This window comes from Typopeltis vanoorti, chromosome 3 (assembly GCF_054136105.1).
Source record: "Typopeltis vanoorti isolate ZY-2024b chromosome 3, IOZ_Tvanoo_1.0, whole genome shotgun sequence".
NCBI lineage: Eukaryota > Metazoa > Arthropoda > Arachnida > Uropygi > Thelyphonidae > Typopeltis > Typopeltis vanoorti.
In genome coordinates this window covers 105,614,804-105,638,188 of record NC_143551.1, presented here as the reverse complement: position 1 = coordinate 105,638,188, position 23,385 = coordinate 105,614,804, and the positions used below count along the sequence as shown (strand labels likewise).

Below are 23,385 nucleotides of genomic sequence, written 5' to 3'. Positions count from 1 at the left end.
CAGCTGCTGCTGCTCAGCATCTCTTTTTACTTCAACTGCAAACGCAAAGTTGCTTCTCCTTTTCCTCTTATTCCATCTATATGTTCTCTGGAATAGCCTTCCTTGTGAAATTTTTCTTAACACTTCACAAGGAAATGTTCTTTTCTTTGCTCTCCTTCTTCACCCCCACACATGGCAGTAAGTGCTGTTTGTTCTTCAACCTCCCGTGAGATTGAAGAACATACCTACATGAGAAGGTATATATGGGATTAATATATATACATTGAAACTTTTTTGTCACCTTTATAATATTCCTTTTATGATATGCTTTCTTCTATCTCTAAGTTTCTTGTGGTTCCCCCCCCCCCCCCCACACACACACATAGTAGCAGCCTCTTTTATCATTTTATCCTCCTTTGTTGATATCTTATATTCTTACCAAATTATTCTCATGACTTGTTTGATACTTTTGGCTTAGCTTGCTTATCAGGGCATCTGCTGACTTATTTCTTAGTTACTTTCAGTGTTTTCTTTTTTAGGACTGCTTTCAACTTGGTCCACTATGAATTTTGGGTTTTTTCTAGCATTGCACACACTTTGTCACTGAGTCTACCCTAGTTTTTCTTTTCAAATGTACTCTTTCTTTCTTGAATTATTTGTAATTGCATATACAGTTCACCTACAGAAGCTTGACTTTTTTTAGAAATTTGCATCTCTTAATGTTGTAACATGGTGCTCAAAATATTTTCTCCAAACATTTCTATCTAGTATTTATTTCCTACTCTCTTGTTTCACAAGAACAACTTTGTCAGCTGCCATGTTCATTGACTTAACTCTTGCTTGTCTCTTAGTAAAACTTTCTGCATGACCATAGGCATAATTAAGTCATTATTCAATTTTCCAGTTTGATATTTGTGCATGCACATTTCATGCCTTTCAGGAAGATTATCTTCCTGTTCAATGTTTAAGATTATATCTATCCCTCCTTTCATTACTATTGCTAAATTTAGCATCATATTTTTATTTAGCAGAATCTGCCATTTCGTTCTCATTTTGGTGACATGTATATTAAATTATACTTCTTTAATTCTTTTGCTATTTCTCACTTACAAAGTGAAATATAATATTTTATGTGGTCACACATTTTAGTACACTTTTGCAATAGTGGTTTCGGTAGTTTCTCAGAGATTCTCTTCATTGATGAAAAAGAGAAGTTACTTCATTATTTTTTTATTCCTATTAAGTATTCTTAATAGGAATAAAATCGGAATAGAAAAAAAATTCTTCTTTTTGTTTGATGGTATCATGTTTCAAAAATATAATTTAAAAAAAAAACTGAATATTTTTGCATGTAGCCTTAAAAATTCATACTAAGATGAGATGCATAGAAGAATGTTTACATAAGATGTTTTTGGAATTTAAGAAGTGACAGAATCCCCATTATTTAAGAGCTGTCAGACATGCAAACTTGATTGTTTATTTAAGGAAAAGGAACTTTGTAGTGCTGGGAAATCTGTTAAGTATATAATCCAAATTTATAAGTTATATTGATTGTTTAGAAGAAATGGATAATACCTTGTGTTCTAATATTAATATTTATCCTTATTCAGAATCTTTTTTTAACCTAAGTTATTAAACATTTAAAGCATGTTAATCTGATTTTTTTATTTATTTTTTATTTTTATATAGGTTGGACATGTAAAGAATTGTAAAGTTTCTTTTTTTTAGAGGTAGATCTGTGCATTGTCATTTCAAATCTCTTTATAAAATGGTAACACATGCCATGAAGGAAAACGAACTATCTACATCAGCTCTCCCCGGTGGAGACAGTGAGCAATCTGAACTGCTGGCACTAACTGTCAATGGTCCAGAAGATATGTGCCTGAACAGTCCTGAAACTGATACAGTATCAAATGGCTCAATTCCAGGAAAGGCAGCTAATGGGACATTTCTTACAGGTGCTGTGAATGAAGTTTATGAGGATAGTATTAAAGAAGATACTACAGAACTATCTGAGAAAGACCATAGTGATATTGTGCTGACCCTAGATGAAGATAGGGTTGACGAGCTTGATGAAAAAGAAGATTCTTATTCTGATGAATCTCTAAAGGCCATAGCTTTTCAGGTGTTCATTCCATTTCTTATTGCTGGGTTTGGAACTGTAGCTGCTGGTGTGGTGCTTGATACTGTTCAGGTATGATCAGTTTGAGAAAATAGTTGAGATGAAACTCTACTGGAAAATTATGTTTTAATTATATGCATATTTAGACTTTTATGTTTGTTATATGTATTACAATGGAAGTTTAAACAGGTTACCACAAAGAAAATATTTTATTAATATTTAAGTTACTACAGTTACTGTGATATTTTCAAGAGTAGTGTATTCGTTGTAATCATAAAGATAAGAGCACAAAATTTCACATTAATATCCTTACCATCTTGACTGTACCTTCTGATTGCAGCTGGGTTGGAAGGTTTATTTTTGGCAGAGAATGAGACTTAAAGAATTTTTTATTTTATCTTGTTTTTTACAGCCATTTATTTAAATTAGTGTTCTGTAGTGCATACGCTGATTCCAGAGGAGTTTCACTTCTTTAGCAAAACTACTACATCTTTATTACATGAAGGATATCGAGCACATAGTCATGCCAGGTTTACTTTTCCATCCTGATTCCAAAATGTTTAATTTTGGTGGTGGTCTCTTTGTTTAATTGCAGATCAGTGTCCATAATGGAGTTTATATTGGCAATATATCCTATACACTCCTGGTATTGGGTGAGTTTCATCTTTTGAGGAGTGAATATGGGAAGCTAGTTTGAATATTGGTTTATAGGTGGTTGTACTTGGTAATTTAAGCACTTTTGATTCATAAGTTCTGATGTAAGGAGCTGTCACTGTCTTGGAATGATATGTATTTTCCTCGTTAGTCTGTATGTTAAAGACTAATTTAATTTTTGTGGAATTGTATTCGTTACTAGCAAAAGCTGTTTATGTATGTCATTAAAGGCTCTGTCTGTTATGTTTTTATTATGCCATATATTTGTGTAGGATGATGGGAATTAATATTTAAATATCTATTTGGGTATAGTGTTTTTTATAAATAGCATTAACATATTCAAAAATAGTAAACTTTTGTTGAAAATCATGTTTCTCAACAGAGTGAAGATTTTAAATTATTAAAAGTAGTACTAACTTGATCACCTGAAATAACATGTAAATATCTGCATCACTTGCACATATTCCCTGTATATATGGGTTGCCTAAAATCTATAAAAAAAATATATATATTACATTGCTCTGGCCCATAATAATACAGATAACCTACATATAATTTAATAAAATATTTTGTACAAGCAGTGGCACAAACATGATGGACATAGTTTGTCATATATTAAATTCCCATTTCAAATTAACTGAGAAACTAAATAATTCCAACTACTTGTGGGCTTTGATATTACATCTGTTCACAAAAATCACATTAAAACAAATAACCTGAGAAAAATTCCTACTTGACATAACTGCACTATGAACATTAGTAATGTAGTCATGTTATTTTGGTGGTATGAAAAATGTACATCCAAATTAAAGGCATTGCTTTGACTCTACTCTTTCCCCTTCCACTATTTAATGGAGTCAAGCAAAAATGACTTCCTCTCTGATGTTCACTGTTTAAACTATTTGACTCAGCTGGTTAAGCGCATTAAAAACTTGCACTAAACTCGAGAATAACAGTAGTAATTTACAACAACCAGTGTTTATTTTTTCTAGATACTTTAATCGCTTGAAACCCAGATTTATTGTGAAATCTACACATATGCACACACAGATATTTAAATAATAATTTGCACCATCATCCTAAACAACTGTCATACAAAAATACTAATATACACCTAGAGCAGTTTGTTTTAAATGGCATACTTCAAAATGTTGCATTGCACCTTAGTTTCACTAGAAATGGATATAGACCTATTAAAATAGTATTAAATATCCTCCTAATAACATATGAATTAGCAGGTAACATATATTCTCCAGAACAATACTTGACTCATTTTCTTCCAAAAGAATTAAAATAAAACAAAATATCAATCTGTAAAGTAATTATAATTGTGGGAGGCCTACACTAACCATAATTGACAGTGCCTATCATACTTCTTTGTGATTATTAAGGCTCTCATTGCTGTCTCTAGCAACAACCCATTCTACTCCTTTACAGTTCACTTACTCTTGGAAAATTTCTTTTAGCATCTTCTCATAACTCTTAGTGATTTACGTTTCTATCACATTCTTTTTTTCCCCCTCCTATCAGTTAAACTTTGTAACTCATAAATCCTTATCCATCCTTATAGGGAACCATACACAAGCTAGTCACAATTTTGGCCACTTGCTTCTGAATCTTTCCACTTCACATTTTCATGAAATCCAGTAATCAAATCCATGTGCAATGGCCCAGCTTTAGTCATTTCAAGGCTCCTTATAAGAGGAAAAACTTTTTTTTCTTGATATCCAAGTGATTTGAATTTTGCAACTTTCAGTAGTCCCTCTTAACTTCAACTTTGTTGACCATCCCTGAATCCCTAGTCTCAAATTTCTTGCAGTCTTGTTCCATCTGCATATTACAATATTTAATTTTTTCATCCCAAAATGTATTACTTTACTTTGACATTTCAATTTTGCATCAGCTGCAAATGGTTGGATATTTATTTCCTTCACATAATTCCTAGTATTACTGATGTATAAATTGAAAAGCATTAGTCAAATTGTGGAACCCTGTCATGCACCACTAGTCACCTTGCCTTCTTTGATTCAACTTGACATATACTCCATCAGCTACTCTTATCCATGTCACTTTAATATTAAGAGGAATATTAAATATTCCTCTTCATATTAATTTAACACATTCGCTGCCAACTGCGAGTATACTCGTAGTTGGTAAACCAGCCACATAAGCCAGCTACGAGTATACTCGTATGACGCTTACCGCCGGCAACGAGATTACCGTTACTGACCTTGAAGAACTGAAATTGCTCGGCGTACGGGAACAGACTATGCCGGAGTAGCGTGGCAGCGAACGTGTTAAACTAGGTTCCCTATGATGAATATGTGGACTTTCGACCAGTAAAAATCAGTTATAAAGAAAAAAATACATTGGGCTTATTTGGCTGTAATATAAAAATGAAAGCAGACTAGTTTTGCCATAGATACCTGTAGCATCTTCTGAATTAAGATAAATAATATAATTTATTATTATTACGGGCAAATCCAAGGAGTCCTTAGACTCATCGAGGGAGGCTCTAACATCATATCAAGAACAACTATTCAACATTCACACATTATCTATCATACTTTGCCTTGAACTTATTCACAGTCATGGCACCACAACAGACTTTGGCAGCTTATTCCACTCATTCACTCTCTCCAAGTAAAAAACCTAGCTCTAACATCCTTGCTAACCACGCTCTTGCCCAGTTTCCATGGATAGCCCTTAGTCCTCCCACCACTAGCCCTGTTCTCAAAAATATCTTCTGAATTAATCTTTTAGAAACCCTTCAGTAATTTGAATGTCTCAATCATATCACCCCTTTTCTGCTTATCAACCAATTTCTGCAGTCCACAAATCTTCAACCTGTTCTCATAAGGTTCATTCCATAGACCTGCTATCATCTTGGTCGCCTCGTCTGTGGATCCTCTCCACCTCCTCCCCATCAAGAAGAAACCCTGGTGTCCAAATCTGGGCACAGTAGTCTAGATGAGGTCTTATCAAGGCTCGATACAGAGGAACAATAACTTGCTTGTCTCTGCTCGTCAAAATATTTTTCAGTAACCAAATGATATGATGAGCTGATTTAGCCACTTTTACAATGTGCTCCTTAAACTTCAACTCCTTATCCACCAACACTCCCAAATCCCTGGCCTCTTCAATCTCCTTGAGTACAGTTCCACCAATGTGGTATACTTCTAATCTTTTAACCCCATAATGAAAGGCTAACATGAACTATAACATTACTAAAATACAGAACATGGGAACTGTTACAGTATAAGTTGAAACAAAAGCCATGAGTGAGTGTAGAAGCTGGCACGATTAATTATTTCAATGATATTTGCAAGATAGTTGGCTGAAAAGTTAAACTGACATGCAAAAATTCCTAATAAAACCGGATTATTCCTTGGTTCCTATTGAGTGTGCTTTGTGAAAGGTGACCATAGTAAATTCTTTTGTATTGTGAGTAATGAAGCTGTCTTCTATGTAAGGTTAGGTTGCACATTGTGTGTGTGTGAGAGAGAAATGAAAAGCTAGTTCCAAGCTGTCTTCTCTGTTATTATTGATGTCTCCAGTATGCTCTAATTTCCAAATTTCTAGATCTCTGTTCTATGTAAGAAAGGCTACAAGTACATGGAACATCAACCCCAGGATGTTTGTAGAATGGATTGTGCTTTAATAAACCTCATGTGGTCAAGAGTGGCTTTCAAGCCCATTTTATGTCATGAGATTTGAGGAGACTTTCTAGCGATCTTGAAATTCTACCAATGTAAGATGGAAACAGAAATTCTCTAGAGAACGTTGAGATTGTGTTGTGAAGCAGGAGTAGAGAATAGTATTTTTTGTATGATTTTCTTAAAATATCTGTTGCACATAAGTAGTTGGAGTGGAGTATAATTCTTCCTTTAGTTTTTTTAATCTTTTTCTATTGTGATGAAAATCAGAAGGGAACAGGTTGTATATAAGTTCCATGACTTCATCCACTTGAACATTGGTGAACAAAGATACATTTTCTAGACTAGCTATAACATCCAGTGGCAACATGGAAATTTCCCTTAGTTTTTAATGAAGTCCAAGCATTTGGTGTGATTCTTTAGATTTATAAGATGCACTGATGCCATTTACGATTGACTGAAAAGGAATATCAGTCTTGTGTACTTTGTGTGCTCCATATAGTCATTGAGTTAAAGGGTGTATTGATTTCAACTTTTTCTTTAGAGATGTAGACCAAGTGAGTATGTTGCATAACAGATTATTAGTCTCTTCATGGTTTGTCCACGTAGGGATGTAATCTAATGGAACATAAGTTAAGGAATTAGAGTAAAAGGTAAATCGTAGACATGTAATTGGCTTTATCCATGATGACAGTTGAATTGCCTTTTGTCAGCTTTTAGTATCCTAGCATTACAGTATCCTTGTTCTTTTTTAACTTGGAAAGAGATGTGTTCCCTTCATATTTTAGGTATTTGTCTCAACTCCAATTATTATTTCAGATGGAATGGGAAAATTTACAAGCAGTTATCTGGCCTTGTAATGGGAAGCTCTGTCTCCATGTATTGACTTATTCATGGAAAAGTTGAAAAATATTTCCTCACATCTACAAACAAACAAACAAAAAAAAAAAAACTTTTTCAATTTGTAGATGGAGTCTTCGACTGGAAATAGTGTTGAGTTGCACGATTTTTTTTTGTCTAACCATTCCCTTCACCAGAAAATAAAATTCACTTTGGAACTTAAAAATGAAGGAAAATTACCTTACCCAAGTTTTTTTTAATCTTAATATCTAATCTCTTGAATGGCAGTCCGTCTCAAGTAGAGTGATGTGGACAAATATCAGAATGGGGAATTGGACAATGAGACTTATTTGTGCCTATGGTCCCACAGAAGGTTCTACTAAGAAGTAGAGGAATTTTTTCAGGCTTTAGAGAAAGCAACTGACACAATGAAAAAGGAAACGTTGGTCCTTGTTAGGGATCTAAATAGTAGAGAAGGAAATAATTGTCAGATATAAGCTAATAATAATAGCAAATACCTGTTGGATTTCTGCTCAGGACATGGACTGGTTATTACTAACACCGTGTTCTAACATAAAAATGTGCACAAATTCACAGGGAGAGAAGAGGCAAGGAATAAGAAAAGTCTTATTGACTATGTTATTGTTGATAGTGATGTTTTCTCCCTGGTGCAGGACACCAGAGTGTACAGAGGATTTGAAATTGGAAGTGATCCCTATTTGGTGTTGAGTAGGATAAAATTGAATTTCATATTGAAAAGAATGACATGTAAGAAAGTTTTCAAGCGAATAAAAGTTGAGCAGCTCTCAGATGTGAGCTATAGACTAAAATACACAAAGATTATTCAAGAAAAAATGAAAGAGTTTAAGAACAGAAACCAAACCTTGGAGATTCAGTAACAAGCCTTCAAGAAAATCCTGATTGATTCAGCTAGAGAGGCATGTCGTGAGGTTGTCTGCAAGGATAGAAAAATGAGAACTCCATGGTGGATACAAGAAGTTAAAGAGGCAGTGAAGGAAAAGAAGAAAGCTTATCAAAAGTTCCTGTCAAATAAGTCGGCTTGTGCTCTTAGAGAATACAGAGACAAATGTAAGAAAGCTAAACACCGTGTAAAACTAGCTAGACAAAAGCCATAGGAGGACTTTGGCAAGAACATAGAAAATAAATATCAAGAAGGTGTAAGATATTCTGGAGATTGTTAAAGAAGCTTAGAAATGGAAGAAAGAGTGCTGTAAAAGGAATTAGAGATGATAAAGGTGACATGAAAATGGGAGAAAAAGATATCCTTGAAGTATAGAGTAATTACTTCAAAAAATTGCTAAATGAAATATAATATTTCATCAGAAAAGCCATCAAAGGCTTGAAATGTGGAAAGGCAGCAGGAGTAGATGATATTCGACCAGAAAATGCCGAAAGTATGGTGGTATAAAAGTCTTACAATGGCTGCACTGCATAGTTCAGAGAGACGAATTCCTGATGATTGGAGTAGAGCTCTCATAGTACCCATATATAAAAAGGGAAATAAAACAATGTGAGAATTACAGAGGTATTTCCCTACTGACTGTTCCTGACAAGATTTATGCAAGTATACTTGAGAAACAGTTGAGAAGAATTGTTGAAGAAAGCTTGGGGAAGAAAAAGCTGGATTCAGGCCAAATAGAGACTGTCAGGATCAGATCTTCGCTTTACGACAAATAGTTGAGAAAAAGTGGGAATATAACAAAGATCTGTGTTTAAGTTTTGTCGATCTGGAAAAGGCATATGACAAGGTGCCAAGAGAAAAGCTATTCAATATGCTACAGTTATATGGTGTCAATGGGGCATTATATCAAACAATACTTAGTCTTTATTTGAGTTGTAAGTTGGCAGTTAGAATTGAAGGAAGTACACAGGAAGGTGGTTTAATGTTAAATCTGGTGTGAGACAAGGATGTACATTATCCCCTCTGTTATTCATTATCTATATGGATCACATTATGAAGGAAAGTGGTATTAAACATGATATCAGAATTGTTGATGTTAATGTCAGCTCTTTTCTTTATGCGGATGATGTTATACTTCTAAATAAATCCGCTATAAGTCTGCAAGATTCTCTGACTAAATTGAATAGCCGTTGTAATAGATATGGTATGAAGGTCAGCAATAAAAAGACAAAGACAATGAAAATAGTCAGAATCATTGAAAATGTCAACTGTGTTGTGAATGGAGAACCTGTGGAACAAGTGAAACATTTCAGCTACTTAGGCACGATACAACTTACTTGTAAGGTTTTTTAACTTTCCCCCAAAAAAAAAAAAAAAGCTGGATGGGATTTCTCTCTTAGTGTATACTGCAAGCCCACTTATACAGGTTGTTACCTATGCTCATCCTGATTGTACCGTATATCACAAACTAGGGATTAGATATACGTTAAAGAGTGATCTATCACAAGAGATAAAGGAAAACTAGATTACTTGTGTACTGCACATATTCTAAGAAAATCATACAAAACGTACTATTCTCTACAGAACTTCTGTTTCTCTAGCCCTTACATTGGTAGACTTTCATGATCACTAGTCTCCTGAAATCGCATAGCATAAGAGTGTCTTTCAAGACCACAGCCTTTTCTACAAAAAAGTAATAATATTATTCCAAGTTTTTGCAGCCTTTCTTACATAGGATAAGCATTGAAGTTTGGAAATTGGAAAGAGCATGTCAAATTCCTGATATGTATCCTCAGTGATGGTGTGTGTGTTACTATTATAATAACGGAATTAACTCACGTCAATTATTCTTTATTCATAGAATTTTCACCTGAGTATCACAGGCATCATCAGTACAGGTCAAGACTAATTCAACAATAACTGTTATATTCACAAAGTGCCACCTAAGTAGCTAAGGTTAAATTTCTTAAATTTATTTAAATTATTTTTTTAATTATTTAGATTTATTTAGTTATTTATTTATTAAATAATTATTTAATTATTCAATCATAATTATTTATTTTATTTTTAATATATATGTGTATACAATTATATGTTAGGAAAGATTTGCTGCTTTATAAAGTACTATCTCCCACAGGGAGGAAAGACTTCAACCATCGGATCTGTTTAGGTTAAGGGAGTGAAGTAATGTTTCACATATTTCGTTGTATAGCTGTTCCATTAGGAACAGACTTTTGTCTTGTTCCACTTAACTCTATGTCTGGTGTTGATGGCATGTTCTGCAATTCCAGACTGTTCGGGTTCAAGGTACTGGATGTACGACTAGTGCTCTTCTAATCGGTTCTTCTAGTCATACATCCAGTACCTTGAACCCGAACAGTCTGGAATTGCAGAACATGCCATCAACACCAGACAGAGTTAAGTGGAACAAGACAAACGTCATTCACAAAAGTCGGTTCCTAATGGAATGGCTATACAAAGAAATATGTGAAACATTACTTCACTCCCCTAACCTAAAGATACGATGGTTTACGTCTTTCCCCCCTGTGGGAGATAATACTTTATAAAGCAGCAAATCTTTCCTAACATATAATTGTATACACACACATATATATGTATGTATGTATGTATGTTAAAGATACCAAGCTATTTGAAACCTGGTTTTACTCCATTTCCCAAGTAAGCAAACAAACAAGTCAAGTTTGTGCCTGCAAGTGGTGCAAGTCTAGCTGACCCTGCATGTAGTGCAAGACCAAGGCAACTCATGGTAAAAGTAGAATAAGCTCTGATCACTAATCTTAATATTTACTCTTAATGCAAAGCACATCTCCTGGAGGATATGTATGATGCTTTGTATTAAAGGCAAGGGACCACTACCCAGACTGGTTTCCACCTTTATTGAGGTCTCATCAGTGGGTGCCAGGCTAGAATTATATCTCCTCCTGAGATTTTTATTTAATAAGGTTAAAACACCTTATGGTAACTTGTTCTGGTAAAATACTTATAAGCTCTGTATTACTAAAATCTTGGTATTTCTAGCCTGGCTCCCACTGATGAGACCTCAATATAACTGGTCGGGGTTGTGGCCTCTTGCCTTTAATACAAAGCATCATACATCTCTTCCAGGAGATGTGCTTTGCATTAAGGGTAAATATTAAGATTAGTGATCAGAGCTTATTCTACTTTTACCATGAGTTGCCTTGGTCTTGCACTACATGCAGGGTCAGCTAGACTTGCAACACTTGCAGGTGCAAACTTGACTTGTTTGTCTGTTTGCTTACTTGGGAAATGGAGTAAAATCAGGTTTAAAATAGCTTGGTATCTTTAACATTTATTATACCAAAGGTAAAATACTTTCTCCACACACACACACACACACACACACATATATATATTAAAAAAATTTTTTTTTTAAATTATGATAATTAAAATAAATAAATAAGAATAATTTAAATAAATTTAGGAAATTTAATCTTAGCTACTTAGGTGGCACTTTGTTAATATAACAGTTATTGTTTAATTAGCCTTGTACCTGTACTGATGCCTGTGATACCCAGGTGAAAATTCTACGAATAAAGAATAATTGACATGAGTTAATTCCGTTATTATAATAGTTAGTAATATGTCTACTCACGGTATTTCCTTACTGAAATTTAGATGGTGTGTATGGGGGGGAGGTGTACTGGATAGCATATTACTATATAAAAAAGTTAATGTTACTAACTTCTGATCAACAATTTTCCTCCAAATTAATCTGTTGTGTCTAGATTCCAACATTACCTGATCTTATTATATTTCTGTCTTCTAAGGCACTTTTACAGTATCAGTCCACCTACATCTTGGTATTTCTCTAGGTCTTTTTCTTGCCAACCTGGTAAACAACATTTATTTTGTTAATCTTTCCTTTCTATTATTGAGATTGGCTCTGCTAACACATTCTTAAATGCTATCAGTGTCAAGTTCTTTCCTAATTTTTCTCAGGACTCTCATATCTGTGGTCTCCAGTTCCTTTGATCAAGAATTTTTATTTCTAACCCAGCTCTCAGATCCATAAGTTAGAATTGCTTCAATCACTGTCTTGTATACAACTAATTTAGTGTCTTGTCTAAATTCTTTCTTATTCCCTATAAATTTCTTCAGCTGACTTCCTACTATACCAGCTTGACTGATTCTGTTGTCTGTGTCCATATTTAACTTGCCATCTTGACTAAAAATTGTGCCTAAATAGCTGAAATGTTTTACTTGTTCTATGGGTTTGCCATTCTGCAGTTGATGTTTTACTTGTTCTATGGGTTTGCCATTCTGCAGTTGATGTTTTCAATATTTCTACCTGTTTCCACTGTATTTGTTTTCATTTCATATTTCTTACAGCAGTTATTCATTTAGTCATGAAAATCTTTCAGACTTGTACTGGATTTATTCAGAAGTATAACATCTGCATAAAGTAAAGAACTAACGTTAATTTGATATCAGTGCCGCCTGGTTGGCCGAGTGGTTAGCGTATCCGTTCTCCAGCCAAAAGGCTGCGGGTTTGAATCCCACCATGAATATAGATGTTTGTGATTGCCTGTGAAATACTAGTGGTGTGGTCAGCAGTAGATGGCGTTGGTGTAGCTGAGGTAGGTGGTTGCTGGAGTGGTGGAGACAGAGTTGTAGAGTAGGTCGATGAGTCTTTGGCCTCCCTGGAGGTGTTACGTAATAATAATATAGGTAATGAATAACTGTGGAGATAATGTGCACACTTGTTGCACACCTGATATAATATCAAACCATCTTCCTGTACCATCTTCAATTCTAACTGCTGACTTACACCTTAGAGACTAGGTATTGCTCAATATAATGTCCTATATACATTATATAACTGTAGCATTTTGTAAAGTTTTCTCTTCATACTTGTCATATGCCTTTTTCAGATGTGTGAAACTTAAACAAATCCTTGGCAGAATTTTAAGAAAGAGCATATTGGAGATGTTAATAACAGAGGAGACATATTGACCTAGGTTTTCATTTTTCCCAATCACAACTTTCGATGGGATAAAAACTCCATGCCTTACATAGAGGACACCTTCACTGCTCATAACATAAAAGAATCGACTATAGTCATCTGTTCACAAGTCGCACTCAGTATGAACCAAGAAATGATCTTGTGTGATATTTAGAAATGGTTCATTAGATATTTCCATATGTTAGACTAACTTTTCAGCCAACAGTCTTTCACATATCACTGAACAAAAGCTAACCATGCTAGCTTCCACACTACACGTGGTTTCTGTTTCAACTTGTATTGTAACACTTCTTACATGTTTTGTATTTTAGTAATGTTATATTTCGTGTTACCCTTTCATTGTATCATCCTAACTCAGAAGCCACAAGTAGTTAGGCATAGTTAGAATATTAGCATACTAGCTTGATCTTTCTTGCTGTAATATCTTCAGAATGCTTCTTTTAGCAGTTATAGTATAACTTCATTTCAATTCTCATTAATTATAAGGTATTTTGATTATACTAATAAAAATTAAACTTGTTAACATAGCTAGCACTTCACTATCTTCATAGACTAGTCTGGTTTCATTTTTATATTATGGGTTAATAAACACAATGTATTTCTCTTTATAATTATTTTCCTTATCTGCTTCCCTAAGATGAAATTCATCCATTATCAGTACTAGTGATACTACATAATGCTCAATGTAAACTTGTTTATTATGGACAGTGATAGATTTGTAGCTTAATAAAGATGTCAAAGTTTTATATGTATAAATCAGTACAAAGAATGTGAACCAGTAGATCATGTGCTCAGTATCCTCAAACCAGGAAGATGGAAAAAACCACTATCTTAAACTCTTTTGGAAGAATATAAGGGAAAATAATTTCCTAAAATCTAATGTTATGCAAAACTCTGGAAAAGCCAATTCCCAGAATGGAAATTGGCTTTTCCAGAATTTTGTATAATGGTGTGTGTGTGTGTGTGTGTGTGTGTGTACCTCTCAACCATCAGGCTGTGGGTTTGAGTTCTGATATTGTCATGAAAGCTTGTGAATGTCTTCAGGTGATCAAATTTGTCTCAGACCACTGGCTTGCTGCTGCTGTTGGTAGCCTGAATTGGCCTGGTGAGGTAAACGCTATATTGTTCTTAAGAGCAGGGTTTCTGAATTATCTATTGCTTAATATCATGGGTGAATTAATGTATAAGTTTACTGCTGGAATACTATGAAATGCTACATTTAATAAATTTGATCATAATTATTGCCCTCCACAAAAAACAAAACCTTCCACTCTTTCCTGCACCTAGAGGGCATAGTTAGAATATTAGCATACTAGCTTGATCTTTCTTGCTGTAATATCTTCAGAATGCTTCTTTTAGCAGTTATAGTATAACTTCATTTCAATTCTCATTAATTATAAGGTATTTTGATTATACTAATAAAAATTAAACTTGTTAACATAGCTAGCACTTCACTATCTTCATAGATTTTCTTGTTTAAATCATGTTGATATAACTTTTTTTTTTCATGAATGCTAGAGGTAACTTAATGATATGTGAAACCCTCCATGTGAAGTACCAGTTGGTGGATATCCTACTATTGGAAAGTCTCTCCAATTCATCACGCAGTGTGATGTGTGAACATCCAGAAAGGGATACTGGCACTATGCACACAGTGCTTTTTTTTTGCCATGTCGTCTTGCAAAACATTTGGCTAATGGGCTTGCCTGCAAGGGTCAGTATGGTTATAATAAGTCCTTTCCCATTGTTTTCTTGAATCTTGTCCAGAGATAGGATCCAAGGCTTGTGTAGTGCCAGTATATTGTTCCGGGTAATCCTGGCATCTCACTTTGCAAGTGCATTAAACGTTTGTGGAATAATGGGCATCCATGTGTATCTCTGGATTTTTGGATGAGTCATTCATCCTCTGGTATACCAGGGACCCTAATCAAGCCAAATCACAAGAACAGAAGGAGAAACCTCATGGATACTGCTGATATAATAGGTGACATTTCCCATTGAGAAAATGTCGCCTTTCTTTATCCCAAAGATTTCATAGTATACCTGCAATCTGTTAATTCTCTTCAGGAGATGCTTTGTTTAAAAACATCTTGAACAAATTCAGAAAAACTCCTCTGTTTGGTATTGATGGGATGGGGGGCGGGGAATATTCCCAGTCAATCACAGTAACCTGGCATAACTTTGAAATTGTCCAGAAGAGTGATATTAACGAGACCTTGCTCTCCTTGTGAGATTTTCTCCAAATTAAAAGGTTGAGTGACAGCTATGAGAAGTCTGATAAATAGGGATATCGGCCTGATACTGACCAGGAATATCATTCTTGCCTTTGAAACCTCAAATCATGTTTAATGCTACTTTCTTACATAATGCAATTGATATTGATGATGAATAAGAATGGAAATAATGTGCATTCTTGTCTTACTCCTGATTTTACATCAGATTGTCTTCCTGTATTTCTTTCAGTCCTAACTGCTTGCTTATTACAGCTTAAATATAGATTATATATTGCTTTGTACAATGCTTCTTTTACCTCATATAATTGTAGTGTTTTTGAAAAGCCTTGTCATATGCCTTTCCAGATCTGCAAAACTTTACAGATCCTTGTAATATTCTCATGATTTCTCAACCATTTGTCATGAAGTGAAAATCTGATCTTGGTAACCTGTTTGGCCTCAACCCAACTTGTTCAAGTTTCTCCTCCATTTTTTTGCATTTATGTAAGCATTCTTGAAAATGCAAACAGGAATATATATATATATATTTTTTCCTGTTTGCATTCCTTTTAAATTTTCTATTACTGTTTTGTTTGTTTTGTATAAATCTTTCAAAGTTCAGCTAATTCCCTTTTTACAAGGCTTTTTTTAACATGGTTTAGAAAACAAAAGCAATTCTATTTTTACATGGAATATTTTGAATTAATAGTGCTTATTTTTAAAATTTCTGTTTGAATTCAGTTCTGTTAAAAAGGGTGTTATGCTGATTTTCCTCGAAGTTAAGCTGTCCGTTACAGGAGGCCTGCCTATATAAGGCTGCTTGGAAGGAGTTAAGCTGTTTGCTAAACAATCATTTCTTGTTTATAACTCAGAATGTTTACGTCTTGTATTTTGTTCATGAAAGTTTTGTTTGTGTAATTATACAAGTATGTATTAAATTTTGAAGTTTTGTACATGTGATATCAAATTGGTAAAATTAATTATTATTTTCAGATATTTGCATAACATTATCCCATTAATCATGATGTCAGATAATTCAATTGGACAGAAGAAAAGAAAAGCTGTTTCTTTAGAAACTGTTCTTTGCGGAACAAAATTAGGTGCCAAGTCTTCATCGTACTGAAGATGGAAAAGGTTCTATCCTAGTGGTGTGGATAGAAGATTGCTCACAAAAAAGGAATACTTTAGATAGAAATGTCATCAAACAGAAAGCATTACAGTTGTACAAACAGATTAGGGAAAAGGAGCCAACAACATTAAACAATTGTAATTTTTCTGCAAGCACAGGTTGACTTAAAATTTTCTCAAAATATATGCACTTCATAATGTTAAAAAGCTGCATCTGCAGATGAGCTGGCAGCTAAGGAATTTCTTTCAAATTGTCTAAAATTATTGAAAATGGTGGCTACACTCCTGATCAAGTTTGGAACACAGACGAGACCGGCTTTTTTTGGAAAATAATGCTAATTAGAACTTATACAGCGAAATTACCAAAAAGTTGGTGGGTTTAAAGCAGCTTTGCGACTTTATTTTGCAGCAATACTTCGGGAGATCGTATATTAAAACTTTTACTCATTAATTGATCCCTAAGACAGCAGGCAATGGAAGGTGTGGATTTCAACATGTTACCAGTGCACCGGAAGGCAAACATGGGTTACAAAAGGAATTTTTAGCAAATGGTTCCATCAATGTTTTGTTCCAAATGTTAAACGCTATTTGATGGGGGAAAAAATCCAGACTTTAAAGTTTTATTGATTATAGACAATGTGCCTGGCTTTGTCTATAATCATGTTTTGAACACCTGAATGTGGAATTTTGTTTTCTGCCACCTAATACAACTGCTAGACCAGGGGTGTGATTGCTACCTTCAAAACTTACTACATAAGAGCATTCCAATACATTTTGGATAAACTAGATAAGGATAATTTACTGACAGTTATTAATGTGAGGAAGAAATTTTATATTTTGGATTGCATCAAACTTGTTAAGTTGGTGTTATCAGAATTGAAACCATCAACTTTAAATGCATGCTGGAAAGCTACTTGGCCAGAATGTGTGAAAAAGAAAAACCTCGGACCTTTTGCATACAACTGAATATCCCAATATCATCAGATTAGCACATGCAGCTGGTGGAGAAGGATTTGATAATTTTTCATCTGCAGATATTGAAGAGTCAATTGTTGACAAGGTTGTTAGTGATGACGAAATAATAGAAGCTGTCCTTGAGAATCTTGATGAAAAAGAAAAACGTGATAAGATGAAGAGATTCCACTCACTGCAAGTTAATTAAAGACGGGCTTCAAATGGCTAGTAAATTGCAAAGTCATTTTCTTACACATGATCCTTTGTATAATTCTTCATATTTCCCCATTCATGACTGAAGTCATGTATGGTGCAATATGAAGAATTATACAAAGTTCTAGTCAAAACAAGATGTCAATGAAATTCCAGTCTCTCACAAAAGAATGCAGCTACTATCAGAAAGTGACGGTGAATAAAGTTTTATTCAATGATTTTCGTATGTTTTGTTTGAAAATAACTTATTGTTCGTATTGGGATTTCATATCTGGAATCATTCTTCTATTTTTTCATATGCACTCTATTCTTTTTCACAATGGTGGAACCAATCTATCGTGTAAATAGAGAATTGGGTGTAATTACTCCAGACATCTAGGATATCCTTATCTTGTTTTCATGTCACCTTTATCAACTTTGATTCCTTTTATGCAATTGTTTCCTCCATTTCTAAGCATTTTCAATAGTCTCCAGAACATTTTGCCTCCACCTTCATATTAATCTTCTATTTATCCACAATTCCCTAAAAGGAAAAATTCAGTACCAAGAAAAACAAATCTCTCTCAAAAACCAGAAGCCAGGTGGACCCACTAGACAAATATTTATCTTCTTATAATTATGAATTCCACCAAAACATTGATATCAAGGTTCTTTTGCAGAAAAATAAGCCAGTGGTCATTTTCTTGCAACCAAAACCTATTTGAAGTCAAGTGAGGATCATACATTGTGGTACATTTATTATTGGGATAGACCTTTGTATAGAGGAGTTATAAAGGCAGTTGTCATTTCCCTTTTGTACCTTTTTATTACAGTAGACTGCATCTATCACCTGGTGCAAATGTCTCAGGATGACTTGATCTCTTGTTTGCAGTTGCCTTTCTTCCACTATTGCTTGTAATTGGAGATTGGAATGTTGCAATACTGGGTGGTGGTGTATAAACTAGGAAGGAGGATTAAGTGCATGCTTGGTACCAATGTTTGTCTTAAATACTAGAAGTAACATTTTCCACATGTCTTCTCGAATATTCACTGCTCTTCCTGGTAAATTGGGAAGTAGAAAATTGTTTGGAGTGGATATCCACTCTTACATGGACAACCATGTACATCATCACAGATATCATGGTGGAAAATAGAGATTTCTGCCTTTTCCAAATCATGGTGGAACTGAGAATGAGAACCAAGAAACTCCAAAACAATGTTTGAAGCATCTTCCACAGATATCCAATTACAAAACTTAATTACTTTAAGATGTGTGCCCACACCCAAGCATAATTCTACTGTCAGCCAGAAGGATTCATTAATTCGATTTATATCTATCACCAGATAGACTGCACACCCATTTTCAGTCTTGGAAATGACCAGAATCACAGTTGCTTGCCCAAAAACATTTGCAGATATTCTCAATAAGAACATTGCCAAACTGTTCACAGTATTTTTTTACTCCTTGAAATTCCTATTCCCAATAAGCAAAGTAGGAAAAAACTCCCAATTCTGTTCTCTTTGAGTAATCCAAAGGTTTACAACAGGCCAGTCAAGAAAACAAAGCTGCTTTCATTTGCTTCAATATCAACCATCTGCTGTAGGACCAGATGACATCCATCATAGATGGCTGAACATCATTGAACTGATCAGTTTGTCTTTTTGAATAGAATTTTTTCTGTGTGTGTGTGGGGGGGGGGTCAACAAAGGACAATTATAAGTGCCTTTCTCAAGCCATGTGAGGATCCAAAAATCCCAACAAATTATTACACAGTAGCCCTTCTCTGTCTGTGCAAGATCTTCTTTGCATGTAATGTTGTAACATTAAGGACAAATGCCCTTAATGTTACACCATTTAATAAGATGGGAACATCAATTATAGGTGCTTTCCACATGAGTATCTAGTATTGCTTTTCTTTGATTTGGAAAAACATGACCCAGCTTGGAGACATGGTAAGATATACTGAAAGACCTACTAAACTCTTTTTGATCGGAAACTAGGCTGCCTGCAACTTTGAGATGCTATTGTGTGTATTATTACACCTATTTGCTAATTCTAAATTTCTTTACAGGCATTTAAAAATCCCGTATATCAGTCATGTTCATAAGCTAGTTCGGCTTATTCCTTAAAATACTAACATTTGCCTCTCTCGTACAGATTACAGTAAGATTAACTTCATAAGACAAAAGTTAATATCTTGGTAGCAAACGTAGAATAGAAAAGGCCAATAAAATTACATAATGCCTATAATCAAACTGTGGTAAGCTGATCTGCACAGGTTTCATGGAGTACTAGTTCTTGCTTGGCTGTGTATAGATCATACCCATCTTGCATGCTCCTTTCCATTGGTGTGTGTGTGTGTGTGTGTGTGTGTGTGTGTTAAGTTATTTTAAGCTTACCCTCATACATTCAGGTAGATTTATCTGATGCATCAAATTTATCTTGTTTTGAAATTTTTGCAAGAAATTAAGTAATATTTTTTAAATTAAAACTGGTATACTATTTTTTTTATCAGATATAGGAATTTTACTATACATATAGTTAATTCTTTCTTTTAGGCGTGTGGACAGACTTATGTGTTCGTCGAACATGTTGTTTATTTTAACGATATATAATAGAACACAGAAACTAAGTAAATAATTCATTTATTAACTTATTGCTGATATTTCGCTGGTGTTATAACCAGCATCTTCAGAGCACAAAAACACTGTCACAATACGCAAGACTATAACAACATGGTGTACTTAAACAAAATTGTAGCAGCAACACAAAGACTAGAGTCCTGATTTTGGCACCCTCTATCTGAAAAAGAAAAAAAAAATGGAGCTATCACATATTACTAGAGTCCTAGAAAAGTGCTAGTTTTTTCTTAATATGACTGTCTACCAGATCTTCGGCAAGTTAATACAGCTATATTTGTTGAGATTTGGAGTGTGTTTTAGGGCTTCTGTCGCCTCTAAGAACAATCTCTCTGATTTATACGGGTTTCTGTGTAGTACTTTTGTGTTTTTCCAGTTGATCCTGTGTGCAGGGGTATCCAGAGCATGGTCTGCTAGGCCCGACTTCCCATAATGATAATTCCAGACGTATCTTTTATGTTTGCGGATGTTCACAGTTCTTCCTGTTTGACCGTAGTAGGCTCGATTACATGAGCAGGGTACTTGGTAGACTCCTGGATGTGATAAAGGAGGAATGCTGTCCTTGGGTGAGCAGATGAGGGTAGCTAATTTGCTACATGGTCTGAATGTAGTGCGTAGTTTATGTTTATTGAGAATTCTTGAGATTGTTTCGAATGTGCTTCTTTCTTTTAGGCTTACAGTGATCCGAATGCATTTTTGAAAATTATGGAGACGACTACCATGTTTGAATAAAAACTTTGGTTTAATATAACAAACCTACATTCGATGTTTCGACCTTTATGTCAAGGTCATCTTCTGGAGCATACAACTATACACAGGAAACAAGCTACACTACAATCAAACTGGTTGGTCAGTGTCATTCCAATGCATTCCAATCGCCCACCAATCTCCATGCAAAAAATCTTATCCTTGCCCCTTGTTCACACCCACCTTATACAACTTCCAGGTGTGGTCTCTGCCCTGACACAGGTATGTGTCAGGGCAGAGACCACATCACAGAGACGAGAATCACAGGTATGGTCTTTGCCCTTTGGCAGAGACCATACCTGTGATTCTTGCCTCCAGATATTCTATGAAAAATTTCATCCATGGTAATTTGGTAATTGCCCCTTATCAACTTATACATTTCGATTATGTCTCCCCTCTTCCTTTTATCCACTAGGCTCTATAATTTTCATTCTCTCAATCTGTTCTCATATTCCACATTCCAGAGACCAGTAACCAACTTAGTCAATCGTCTCTGGACCCTCTCCAACATCTCATCATCCTTTTTTGAAAACTTGGTGACCAAATCTGTGCACAGTATCCATATGCAGCCTGATCAAAATCTTGTCTATTGGAATCAAAACATCCTTCTACACTTCAGTGTTCTCCACACCACAGCTTTTCAGTTAACCATCGTGCACACATCACTGAACAATAACTAATTTTTTTGTTCAACCTAATCTTAACCCAGAAGAAGAAGCCACAAGTATGTGCATCAAAATTAGTTTCATTTATTTGTATTAATACAGCCAAATAAACCCAATATATTCCTTATAATTTGATTTTACTGGTTGAAAATCTCCATATTCAATAGGAAAATTTCTACAGTGAAACTTTCGTGGATTTCTCCATAACATTGATATCAAGATTCTGCTGCAGGAGACATTTAAAACTCAGTGAGAATTCAATCTTAAGATATTTTACTGTGTTTCATAAAGACAGAAATGGAGATATCCTAGCTCATGGTGGAGTAGCTGTCCTAGTAGGCAATCATACTTCTTTCCAACCTGTCCAGCTTAATACTGCTATGGAAGTAATACCATTTCACATATCTATGTGATTTTTTTTTTTATTACAATATGTTCCATTTATTTACCACTGGATTGCAAGTTAAATGAGACTGAACTTGATAATCTTATATTGCAACTGCCTCAGCCTCTGCTTCTCATGACTAATGGAACAACACTTTTTTGGGATAGTGCCAACATAATGGATAAGGTCACGATTGTTGAGCATTTGCTCAATTCTTCTACACAGGTGAGGTCATCATTGAGCAAATGCTTGACAGTCATGACCTCGCCCTTCTTAATAATAGAGTCTACCTTTTTCCATATGCTTAACTACTCATTTTCTTATGCAATAGATCTTATGATCTGCTCCATTGCCTTGTCATCTTTCAGCTGCTCATTTGGAATGTTGAAGAGAACATCTGTGAATTTTTTTTATTTTTTATTTTTATTTTTTTTAGTCCCCCCTCTCTCTCTCTCTTCCTAACATTTGCCACGTTTGGTGTGACTGCCTCTGCTTGTACTTTGAACAAGCTGGATGTTGTTGAAAAAAAAGACTACACCAGTCTTATAACAACAAAATAAAACTGAAAAATCTGGCCTTGCTCAACATGAAGTGGACATTGACCACAGTATCCTCTGGTCTCCTTTTCCTTTTACATTGGAGCAGGTTCAGGTTTGAGCAGTTATTTAAAGAGTGCTGGAGCACTTTACACTACAGGCAATAGTATATTCCTTCCCCTTTATTTTTAAAATTTGAATGTTTATATAATACTGTTATTCAGTTCATTATTTAAATTTAATTTTTATTTCAAGGGTGGCTTGAATTGTAGCCTTATTTTATTTTGTAACCACCTACAAGGCTGCATTCCAGCACGTAGCTTAGCTCTGTAAATAGGATTAACATTCTTTGTTCTAACTTGTGATTATGTTGATGCACTGATTGATGATGACCAGTTTAGTTTCTGGTCGAAATATTTGCAATAATCAGTATTACATATTCTTGTGAATATGTGTCTAATAAACAACTACAGAAGCGATGTCTTCACAGGAAGAACCTTATTCTTCTACACAGATGCCTGTGTGGAAAATTGGATCATGCTGGCTGGAATACTTTCCCATCTTGCAAAATTTAATGCTGAAGTAGTTAGTCAAACATCTATTTATTATTATTACATGACACCTCCAAGGAGTCCAAAGACTCATCGAGGGAGGGCACCTGCTCTACAACTGTCTCCAGCAAACCACAACTACCATCATATTCACTAATGGCATCTATTGCTCATCACCACTAGTATTTTCGCAGAC

General features: G+C 34.7%; 1 protein-coding gene across 5 annotated transcripts in view; it reads left to right on the top strand.

The window, feature by feature from the left end:
* Positions 1 to 23,385, top strand: part of LOC150108442 (solute carrier family 41 member 1-like) — a 294,151-nt gene that overhangs the window by 161,924 nt on the left and 108,842 nt on the right. For all 5 annotated transcript variants that reach the window (XM_090390787.1, XM_090390785.1, XM_090390786.1 and 2 more), the window contains exon 3: positions 1,669 to 2,173. In XM_090390787.1, coding sequence (XP_090246913.1) covers positions 1,748 to 2,173 — 426 coding nt within the window. In that variant the 5' untranslated portion in view covers positions 1,669 to 1,747. The remainder of the gene's footprint in view (positions 1 to 1,668; positions 2,174 to 23,385) is intronic.